This window comes from Mesoplodon bidens (genome assembly GCF_964165515.1).
Source record: "Mesoplodon bidens genome assembly, chromosome: 1".
NCBI lineage: Eukaryota > Metazoa > Chordata > Mammalia > Artiodactyla > Ziphiidae > Mesoplodon > Mesoplodon bidens.
Window position 1 is genome coordinate 40,054,235 of NC_138176.1, and position 12,101 is coordinate 40,066,335.

At 40.3% G+C, this 12,101-nt stretch overlaps 1 protein-coding gene across 6 annotated transcripts in view; it reads right to left on the bottom strand.

The window, feature by feature from the left end:
- The window catches only part of MINPP1 (multiple inositol-polyphosphate phosphatase 1), a 46,270-nt gene extending 41,133 nt beyond the window's left edge, over positions 1 to 5,137 (bottom strand). For 2 of the 6 annotated variants that reach the window (XM_081223473.1, XM_081223474.1), the window contains exons 1-2: positions 4,448 to 5,136; positions 1,312 to 1,509 (exon numbers count right to left, since the gene is read on the bottom strand). In XM_081223473.1, coding sequence (XP_081079599.1) covers positions 1,312 to 1,509; positions 4,448 to 5,084 — 835 coding nt within the window. In that variant the 5' untranslated portion in view covers positions 5,085 to 5,136. Of the gene's footprint in view, positions 1 to 1,311; positions 1,510 to 4,447 lie in introns of all 6 variants that reach the window. The other 4 variants (XM_081223470.1, XM_081223475.1, XM_081223472.1 and 1 more) reach the window with 4 other exon arrangements.
- Positions 5,138 to 12,101: the final 6,964 nt, after the last annotated feature.

Sequence of the window (12,101 nt, forward strand, 5' to 3'; positions counted from 1 at the left end):
GATTCTGTACATAAGTTTAAAATGCAGAACTAGAATTACACACATTAAATAAAAAATACAAAGTTGAATTAAAATCAAATTTCAGACTGATATCATAGTTTGATACCATTCCTAAAAGTTTAAAACTCTGCAAAATGCCCCATTTAGGTATAGAAACATAAATATAAAAACCGGCATGGGATGACTTAAATGCTCAATTCATGACAATGGTTACCTCAGGGAGAAAAGGAAAGGAATGAGATCCTAGAGAGGGTCAAAGGACCCTCAATTTATTTAAAGCAACTAAGTGAAGCATAATGTTTAAATTTGATCAAACTAAGTTGTGGGTATACAGATACTCATTATATTAACCCTTATTATTATCTACATACTTGAATTATTTCCCAAATAAAATAATTTTTAAAGCTCTGCAAAGGACCCCAATGTATAGCCAGTTGAAGAAAAGAGAAAAAACTCAATTTTAGATGCTAGTCTAGGCATCTTCACTTTTTTGATCCTTATAAAGCATTCAGACACCAGGATTGACATATTCTAGTCTACTTAATTTATTCCCAACATCTCCTACTTCTAGTCTTTGGAAATTTATTCACAGTATAATGAAACCACACTCTATATATCTGTCAATATCTGCTGTATGGATTATACATTCCTAGAAAACAGGAAAAAAAACTTATTATTTTTTCTTAATTTCTCATTGCTAGGTGACGATGTACCTTGGTTTTCCACCTGCTCTCCCAGCATAATTATTAATAGTGTTTCCTTTCACCCTAAAGTGTCCCAGGTTGCACAGTCAACCCATCCACTGCAATAGTTTATGACATACATGACTGCTCATTTTCTCAGCATCTCTAGGTATAAAAGCTACAAAGAAAAAAAAATCACACTTTAATAACTTAACCCCTCTCAAAACATTAACATGTACTCTGAACTGCTTTAAAAGCTAAAGAATTTATATGACTTTCCATTTGTATCACTTTAAGAGGAGATAATTCAGAAAAAGATAATTTTTGTTTTATAAATAATGCTTAGAGTTGAAGTTTTATAAAACTTTGCCCTCAAAAAAAAAATTCCAGGATACATCAAGAATCTTGTGTATTAATTTACATAAAATTCGAAGAAGAATCGGAATCTAAGAATAGTAAGCATGAGATATAGAATTTTCTTGACCTAGAACACATTATTTTCTCAACGTAAAATCAATTGTGGTCCTTTAAAAGGAATAACTTTATGCTTCCATATTTTTCCATGTTCAGAGTTTAAAAACCACTTAACCTATTTCAGAGTTCAAATGCGAGATAATAGGCACATTACCTGCATTTAAGTTGTTGACTGGCACTTGCAAAATACCTGCAACTTTTTTTAAAATGTTCTGCATTTCTGGTCCAGTTTTGAAGGCTTCTACATGATAAAGAGCCGTAGCATTCCTTTCCACTTGAGTTAAAAACTTCTCACAATGATCAAAGAACCTCATTAATTTATCATTAATTCTTGGAGGTCCACACTCCATGTCTGAAAGGGAAAAAAATAATTGTGTGTGTATGTATGTGTGTGTGTGTGTATATATATATATATGTATATATATACATATATATATATCCATTGACATGAATGACAATTTCAAATTATTGGAAAATTTTGTTTCAAGTGTAAAAAGGAACACTAAAAACCTATTTATTCATTGACATGTCTGAAATAAGTACACACTGCTCAAGAAAGACATAGGGCAAAACTATTCCCCATTTGTAATAATTGTTAGCTTATGAGAGGATACTCTAAAAAAGACTAAAGAAACAGAAAATATCAAAGATAAAATAAAATGTTAGAGCAATACTACACTATGAAATAAAGGTAACTGAAATCAATGTTTTCTTAAAGAAAACAAAAATAATTAGATATGTCATAAAAAGTGTAAAAATCTATTACCTAAGTACTGTTTCCATCAGGCACAGAAAATTTGAGAAAACAATCTAAAAATTAGCAACATTTCTAATTACAAGGTGAGAGAGAATTCGACAGACAGGCTCTGTTTTACTACTCTAAGCCAAAGTCTAAATAGAGTATTTTATTTTCTCAATTAACTTTCTCAACCCTGTGTTACTTTACAAAAGACTGCTTTGGACAAAAACTACTGACAATAGCACAAAATACATTAAAGTTTCAGGTCTTCTGTATTTCATTGTGCTAGATGCTTCTGATTCGGTTTATTTTCTAACTGAAGCTCCAGAATAACTTCCCATTTAGAATTTTATGTGTAACATTATTTCCCCAATTCGGTAACAAATACATACTAGAAAAGCATTCGTAATCATGCTTCAACTACTGGGGTGCCTTTTAAGTTTTCTCAGAGTCATATTTAAAAATACACAGATTCCAATCATCATTTCTCCAATAATTTACCATGAAAAGAACACCAAGTATACTATTTCTGTAATTAAAATAAGAAAATTAGGTCTAGTTATACCATTTTGCTTCAGATGTGTATGTGAAAATATTTTTATGTGTGTGTGTATCCATTTCAGGAGCTCCTGAAATGAATAATTCTGCCAATTTTAATTGGCAATCAGATTACAGTTCTTAAGAAATAGCTTACTAGGAAAATAAGTGATCTTTGTCATCTTTTTCTGTGGCCTCAAAATTTCCTAAGTGGATCTGGATAATTCATCCCTGCTATTATCTAATTACTGCTATTCTTTAAATAGAAACAAAGGCATTGTTCTGTTTCTGTAAGAATACAAAATCCAATTCAGTGGCTTCCCTCCAAAGCCCAGATGTACACAACAGGCAAAACAATTGTCTGTAGATAATAATGAAGCAGCTAAGCAAAGAGTTTAATCTCTGATACTGAAAATGGTGAGGGGTGGCTTATCCTGAACTATTTTGATCCATGGCTGGCAAATGCCCATTCTCATAATCCATCTAAGGGCAAAAATTCATTCATCCCAGGAGGTCCAGTAGTCCCTTTTTGGAATACACTATATACATATGTAGTATTATATTGAAGGATGTTCTGTTTTCAACATTCAGTTAATTTAACAGATTTGTGGGAAATCTTCACTCATATCAATGGAAAAAAGTCTAGCTATATTAAAAAGCATGATTCAACAAGTGACTAAACACAAGTCAGCCAACCGAGTTACCCACAGTCATGACAGAGTCATGACACATGACAGGGTCAATGGAAGAACCCCTTGGAGATGGCTGAACGGCTTAAGAGAGAATGCTATTAGAGAAATGACAAACCAGTCTACTTCTAATTTATTTTTTGCTTGGGCTTTTTAAAGCTAAATGATGCCTCACCTCAACTTTGACCTTAAAGCTGATCAAGAAAGTATTAACACTTGTTCATCTCTCTGGCACAAAAATGTCATGTTTTCATTCTTATCCTTAAGTTACAGGACAAATGGAAGCTGTATGTACAGTGTAACGGTTAAGAGACCAAGCTCTAAATCAGATTTCCTGGGTTCATACCTACTCATTTGAAATTAGGCAAATTAATGTTTCTGCGGCTCAATTTCCTCACCTGTTAAGAGGGAGGGAAAATACAATCAACCTCAGAGAGCTGTTGTAAGGATTTTGTGAAATAAATGTGAGGCATGCCTAGCACACAGCAAGCATTAAGTGTTTGCTATTATTATTATCTGTGACTTTTAAAACATTTTCTAAGGAAAAAGCATCATTTGAGGGAAAACAGAAGACCTGGATTCTGGGCCTCAAACTAATAAAGGACAATCAGCAAGGCATTTTCTTGGGCTCAGCTTCTTCACCTGTGAAATAAAAGAGCTCCACTAGATGATCTCTCAAATTTTGCAAAAGTATCGGTAGTGGAATAAATTAGTAAAGTACTGTGCCATGACCATGGACCACAGGTACAAGGAGAGTAACTCTACAGTACATGCAAAATCAAAACAGAGAAAAAAGCAGAGCGGTAAAGAAAGTTTGAGAGTAGCTTCCTAAAATAGGTTGTAGGTCTAGAATTAACATCTGAAAAAGCTGTTAAGTGAAAAAAACAAAACAAAACCCAAATAGTATTAGTATCAGAAGTAAAGCCTAAGGAAGAAAAGTCCTAGATTAAAAAAAAAAAAAAAAAAAAGTGCTCCGAACTGTAGAACTAGTCGCCAGAGAGGGAGGAAGGGGAGAGGGGTTGGTGCTCAGAGGGAGAAATTCATTTTGGGAATGGGTGATCAAAAACTGCCCTGGCCTGTCTCCCTTCCTACTGGATCACCCAACGTCTACCACAGCGTCCTGCACGTAGAAGGTGCCAAACTCATCCCTGATGAATGAATAAATGAACATTATGTACGAGGATAAGGGAGAGAGCCAAGTCCTGAACATCCATGGGATGGGGGGCTGGGGACAGAAGGAAGTAAGGAGAGGCTGGGATCGGGGAAGTCCGGGATCTGGAGGAGGACCGAGGCAGGGCAGTGGCCGGGCGGCCCGGGGTGGTCACCTGCGACGTCGGGCGGCGGTAACCCAGGGTGGTAGTGCTGCCACAGTCCCTGCAGGAAGGCGGCGCCGCTGTCTACGCAGCGGTGCTTGGAGCTGGTGACTAGCTGCAGGCGGCCGCAGTTCTCTCGGCTGAAGAGGACCGGGAAAAGGGAGGCCAGGCGCAGGGCCAGCTGTCGCATGTCCTGCCGCCCCTTCTCCACCAGCTGCCCGTCCATCCAGTCCGCGTACCACAGCGGCCAGTTGGCCAGCGCAGCGCCCAGGTCGCCGCCGCCGGCAGCACGGGTCCGGTCATCCCCGGGCCGGCGGGCCTGCAGCAGTCCGTGCAGCTGCCGCAGCTTGCGGATCTGTTTGGTGGTCGGGTAGCGGGTGCCGTGGCGGATGAGGGCGACCAGCTGTACCGGGGTGCAGGTCTCCTCCAGCAGCTGTGGGTCCCGCCGTGGCGCCTCGGGGTCCGGCAGCAGACCGGGGTTGGCATCCTCGTAGCGAGTCTTGGTGCCGAAGTAGGGGCTGAGCGGCGAGACCACGCGGTCCTCCGGCTCCAGGAGGGAGCAGCGAGAGAGCGACGAGACCAGCGCCACAGCCAGGGCCGCGACGGGTGCCACGGAGACCCTGAAGAGGAGGCAAGGGCCACGGAGCATGATGCACTGCGGCCCGCGGAGGGCAACATACCGGCTCGGTCGATGGCTTCCGGCTCCGGTAGGCAGGGGGCGGGTCCGGAGGGTGCTTCCGGCCGGTGCCCCGCCCCGGGAATCACTGCGCGTACCCAGCTCTCCAGCTGTGAGGAGGTGGTGCCTGCCTCCGGCACACCGAGAATTCGGGCTGGACGCTTCGAGGAACCTAGTGGCATGTGGCTCGGGTGAAGCCGTTAGAAATCCTCGAGGAGCTTCGGAGACCTGTGGCTTAGGTGGAGCCGGCGTCGCCTGGCCCCCCGAGCGTGGGCGAGTTTCCTCGTAGCTGGCGGCGCCTCAGGGACTGACTCAACGACTCCCCCGCTGTTTAAATTCTCTAGGGTGTGAATAAGCCCGGACTCAGCCTTAAGTTTCCAAAGCTGCCAAAACAGGACACCTTTTAACAGCTGACTTCTGTATCATCATCCATACCCCGTTCTACTCTGTTTTTCAAAATGTAGTTTGAACCAGCTGCATCAAATCCACCTGAGGCGGTGACTGAAAATGCAAACCCCAGGGCCCGGGCCCAGCATGCCTCCTGGAGCCCAAGGTTTACTCCCCCATTAGAGTTTGAAATTAATACAACAAGGCAGAGGCGAACCTGGAAAGAGGCTCAGTTCTCCAGGAAATTTCCTGAGCCTTTGGTAGTATTTTGACCTGGACCAGCAAAGCTGACATCAGGGGGACAGCACCCCAGAAGAACTGTGCTTGTTGATACCGAGGGCTTAGACAGTAGAGACAGCAATCTGCTAACTCGGGCGCATTGAATCGTGGCCCAAAAGATTTACTCCATTATAAGTATGACCTGATCTGTGTGAAGCAAACAAGGTGTGTATTTACCGCCACTCCGAGTCCAAACTCTCCTCCCACGTAATGACATATTCAAATCAACCCCTACGTTTTTTCGTAGGTTATTGCTCAGAATCTCACCCCCCAAATCCTCAATCTGAAAAATACCTTGGTTTCACCACTTGAACCCTAGTTTATATGCCAGCTGGGAAAAGAATAAGTATTAAAGAAGTCATACGGGGCTTCCCTGGTGGCGCAGTGGTTGCGAGTCCGCCTGCCAATGCAGGGGACACGGGTTCGTGCCCCAGTCCGGGATGATCCCACATGCCACGGAGGGGCTGGGCCCATGAGCCATGGCCGCTGAGCCTGCGCGTCCGGAGCCTGTGCTCTACAACGGGAGAGGCCACAACAGTGAGAGGCCCGCATAACGCAAAAAAAAAAAAAAAAAAATCATACGGTGATCCAGATTGAAGGAAGTTTGGGCCATGTTTTTGTAAGTGTAGCTTTTCCTTTAAAGACACCATTGAATTGCTCTTGGTAAGTCCGTCTCCATCTTTACTCCTTTTCTCCTTAAAAGTGCCCCTCCAGTCCAGAGAGGTATAGATCTTAATGTTAACCCAGTGAAGAAAATGGTGTAAAATCAAGAATAGATTCCGACTTGAATGCTGCGAATTTTAAGCTGTTCTGTGGCAGGTAACCATCTTTAGAATATGTTCTTTTTTGGTATGCCATTTTGTGGAATGTCAATGCCTGAATAGTCATGGTCAGTGATGTTGTCACAGAACTTTGCTCAAATTAATATTTAATGAATATCTACTCTGTACGAACTTCCTTTTTAAAAAAAATTTTATTGGAGTAGAGTTGATATACAATGTTGTGTTAGTTTCAGGTGTACAGCACAGTGATGCAGCTATACATATACATATATCCACTCTTTTTTAGATTTTTTTTCCTATATAGGCCATTAGAGTACTGGGTAGAGTTCCTGTGCTATACGATAGGTCCTTATTAGTTATGTATTATATATACACAACATACAGTGTAGTAGTGTGTATATGTCAATCCCAATCTCCCAATTTGTCCCTTCCCCCCCCTTATGGACTTCCTAACCTTATATTTTATAGGCTGAGGTGCTTGGTGATATTTCTAAGTTCATTCAGCAAGCATTTGTGCTAGATGCATCTCACTATATTTTACTTAGTATATGTATTTAATAATGATCACCTCTCATGCCCAATCTTTTGAGTCCTCAGGAGCTACCAAGTCTTCCTAATGGCATCACTCCTTCCTAGTGAAACAATCTTTAGAGACCCTGCCTAACTATTTACAAAACACTAAATTTTCCCCTAGCTTGATTTTATTTTTCTTCCTCTAATTATTAATTTATGTTGGTTATATACTTATGTAAACCAACTCTAATCATCTTTGGTGTCAAGCCAAGATGACAAATGATAAAATTAATCAATGCCTTCATGTTTTTGGCTAGGAAAAAGCAGCATAAAAAGGACAAAGAGCTCATAAGCTTTGCATCCAGACTACAGCTCAGTGACACATTAACCTCGGAAACCTACCCAAGTTCTCTGAGCCTTGGTTTCCTTACCTGAAAATAGGCATATTAGAACCTACATTGCAGGATTTTTGTGAGAATCAGAGATGATTAAACCCAGTATAATAGGCTGCTATGAGTGATATTTTTATCATAATGTTCCATGTTGTTATTATTTCTGTAATGAGATGCTTAGGTCTCTAGCAACCATACAGTGTAACCTTACTTCCACCGTAAAGTGAATGACTTTCACAGGCAAGACACGCATCAAAGATCATTTCATAACTTTTCTAATAATAAAAATCCACTCATCTCACTTAAAATGGGTCTCTCATTCTTAAAGCAGTGAGCACCTTTGAAAAGTTTTCATACCAGGCCATGTATTAATTCTCTACCAGCCTTTAAATTGGCTGCCCTTTGAAATAGATGCCCACCTTGTCCAATCAGTTAGTACACAAGAATTTGTATGGTACAAAACATGGCTGCCCCTTTGCAAAGACTGGGTGGTTTCCCTTCCCTTATAAGAGGCTGTGGTCATGATAGCAATGTATTTGACAAATCTACCACAACACAAGAGATAGAATGGAAAATTAATAGTTCAACTTCCTTGAAGAGATGGAAGAGGGTGGAACCAAGAGCACAGAGAATTTGATTTGGACCAGAAGGAGAGGAGACTTTATCTTCTGAAGGAGGATTGAAAGGATGGATGCACATGTGGATAAATTTGTTGGTCTAAAGGCAGAGAATTATGGATTTCAGGCCTGGTGGCCTCACTTTCTTTTGTGACATAGGAAGCAAGATTGTCTGAAGAGATGGAGGAATGGGAATTAAGTCCCATGGAATGTAGAAATGGCTTAGATTTGCAATTGAGAGAAAAGGGGAAAAAAGTAGAAGTTTGGATGCTCAGCTCTGAGGATCCAACTGAGAATGGAAGATTTGGATTGCTAATGGTTGTGCAGTTTTATCCAGAAATAAACATTATCTGTTATGTCTTTCAGAGTGGAAAAGAAAACTGAACTCAGTTCTACATTTTTCTAATTTGTCTTAAGTAGAACTTCTTTTCTAATCAATCTATTACATTAAAGAATAGGGTAGGTTTTTTTTGTTTGTTTGTTTTTTGCAGTACGCAGGCCTCTCACTGTTGTGGCCTCTCCCGTTGCAGAGCACAGGCTCCAGATGCACAGGCTCAGTGGCCAGGCTCAGTGGCCATGGCTCACGGGCCCAGCCGCTCCGCGGCATGTGGGACCTTCCTGGACCGGGGCATGAACCCATGTCCCCTGCATCAGCAGGTGGACTCTCAACCACTGTGCCACCAGGGAAGCCCGGGTAGGTTATTTTTGTCAGATTATTCATAGGACTTTTAAAATGGTAAAGTCATTCTACTCTTAAGATTGCATGATGACATACATAGCATTTTAAGTTACAGCTATCTACTAGACTTTTAAAGAAGTTATTAAAGAAGATGGCCTCCTGGTGAAGTAACGATAAAGGAAAAAGCTAAATTCTGTGAGGAAAAGGGTAAGCAGTCTATGAAAGGATAGAAAATATTAAGAACATGGTTTCTGAAGTTAGAATTCCTGGCTTTTAAAATTCCAGCTTCATCACTTAATATCTGTGAGATTTTAAACAAGTTAAACTCTTTGCCTCAATTGTTTTCTGTAGTGAGGAAGATACCTATGTCATGGGATTGTCCAGCAGATTAAATGAAACAGTTAACATAAATGATTTATATAGTTCCTGGCCCCAAATAAGTATCAGTTACTTTTAGTAAGCAGAATTAAAATGTTTCTTGCTATCACTTCTCTTTTAATCAAGTAAACTGACAAATGGCCAGCTCTTCATAGATATCTATTATCTCACAACTACTTTAAGCAGCTAACTTTGTGCCTATGCCAAGAAGGTTTTATCTCTAGTATCTCAGTGCCCTGCTGTTTCATCTTTCCTTTGTCAGTTAATGATTCAGTGCTTACTTGTTTTTTACTGCAGTAGAAGAAGCCAACAGAGGAGCGGTCCATGTGTATGGACAGAGCTGGAGTGATCCATGCTTCAACGGCAGTCCCTTCAACCTTGCTTGAATGTGGAGGCTGCATAGATCACAAGCTCCGCAGACTGCAAGACAGCTTTGCTCCAAAGAAGCTGACCACTGTATGGTTCCCCAGCATATCAAAGCTAACCTGAATTGTTTAAGTTGTGTTTCAGTTGATGAATAGAACTTCACGGAACCACACAACAATGGAGGTGACCTGCTGTGTTACATTCTCTATTATACCCTGCTAAGGAAGTTATTTTGCAGTGACAAGGCTTCTTTTCTAGTGTCCTGACAAATCCTAGGATTTTGATGTTGGGAATTCTTCCCTCCCATCAAATATTGGTTCTAAATCCACAGAACTATTTGAGAAACCAGATAGAAAATTATGGTAAGTTTAAATTACCAATATGCTTTCTATGCTTTCTATAATGACTTTCAACAAGCCAGCACTATTGCTCAGAAACGTAATTTCCTCCAGAAGTCCCCTCCATCCAAAATATATTGTTATCCTGTTACAGTAATAAATAATATTTTCCAAATCCTGGTAAAAATCTCTCTTCTCCCCTATATTTTTCAAGAACAAGCATAGGTGATAGCAATTGTGTTTTAACATCTTATTTTTTTTCTGAAATGTTAGTTTTCCAAAATTGAAAAATATTTTTGATCTGTTGGATCTTTTAAACAATTGGTTGGCTGACTTTAAAGCCATGAGTGTTTTCTTATCATTCCAAAGAATAGAGAACTTTCAGAACACAAGTTTATTAGTTCATCAGGAAGGCAATTTTTACTTAGTTCATTAATGGCAATTTCATGTTGTCTCACTAGCCCATGCAGGAACCAATCTTCTTTTAGTTTTTGTTCACTGTTTTGTTCTAGGATAAACCCATCTTGTTGCTTTGCTTGTATTATATATCAGTAAATATTAAAACGCAATAATACCTAAGCTAGAAAAGCAATGTAGGCACCTCTGGACTCACACACTTGGTTGCAGCTACTTTAGTAAATAGGGTAGGTCACACTACAATTGAAGTGACCTTTATGTTTCCAGAAACAACACCCCTCGTTACCCCACTTTACCTTTCTTGTCTTACATCTTACACTGCCTTGTAAGGCATCTTAGACTTGCCTGATTCTGTACTCCAGGAGAAAGTAGTTGCTGCTAAATCATTCATTGGTTAATACCTTAGATGCAAGGACCATGGTGAAAACTTTTTTGATTCCCAAATATTTATTCCATGTCTTACATGAAGTATACTGTCAACAACTATTTGTTGAAAGGGTGTACAAATGAATGAATAAATGAAAATAGAACAAACAGGCAGTATGGGAAGCTAATATTGCTTTGCATTTATGCAGTATAATTATTTTATTTTCCCAGCTATCCCATGATATGTGAAGAGCAACATTTATATCACGTTGTGGCTGTGGTAGGTTAGTAGATGCCTTACCTAAAGTCATCCAACAAGTATTTAGTAGAACCAGTTCTAGAATGTGATTGATGGAAACAGAGCTATCTTTAATGCCTACCCTATTCATGACAAATGAGCAGTGACTACAAAAAGTGTCGCTTTTAGCTGAGGCTAAAAGATAAATTTTACACATAGTGCTATAGCACTTACTATTGGCTAACCACTCAACATTTAGTCCCCCTGTTTCCTTGGAATCAATGTGTAAGTATTCACCTCTCAGGAAGATCACTCTATCCCCACCTCAGAAAAAAAATCCTGATTGGTTTAACCCAATCCTGGTAACTCTATTTTTCTTAACGGTTTTAGTTTAGGAAAGAGCATGTGATTCAGCCACTAAGATATGAGGGTCAGTCTCCCAAAAAGTTTCTGGGAAAGGTTTTTGGTTCTAGGAAAGAGACAAATGATGGGGCAATGAACAGTCAACTGTCAATGGATTGGAGATTCTGTTGAGTCAGAGGAATATTGCATTTAGCACAGTAAGATATTCTGGAAGGAAAGGAGATAGTATTCAGTGAATGAAATGCTTAATGTATATTTTGAAGGTGGTACAGTACTTGTTATTGATTAAATGAGACATCTTAGAATATGAGATTAAGAAAGCTTAACCAAGGTAAATTACAGAATATAAATCTTTCAGAAGTAAGGAGGCAGGTTGGTTGTTTGACCTGGGGCACCCAAGCACTGGAGGCTACAGCTTTTTGGTGGGGCTAATGGCGGACTCCGGGAGGGCTCAGGAGGGCTCACGCCAGGGAGTGCTTTCCGGAACTTCTGCTGCCAGTGTCCTTGTCCCGCGGTGAACCACAGCCAACCCCACCTCTGCGGGAGACCCTCCAACACTAGCAGGTATACATCTGAAAGAATTGAAAACAGATATTCAAACAAAACTTGTACATAAAAGTTCATAGCAGCACTAGTCACAATAGTCAAAAGGAAACAATCCAGATAGCCAACAGATGAATGGATAAAATGTGATATGGCAATACAATTGGAATATCATTCAGCCACAAAAAGGAGCAAAGTACATGCCGCAACGTGGATAAACCTTGAAAATTTTATGGTTTGTAAATCCAGGAACTAAGCATGGCCCTCCAGCCAACAACCAGGACAAACTGAGGTCCTCAGTCCAACATCCAGTAAGGAATCAAATCCCACCA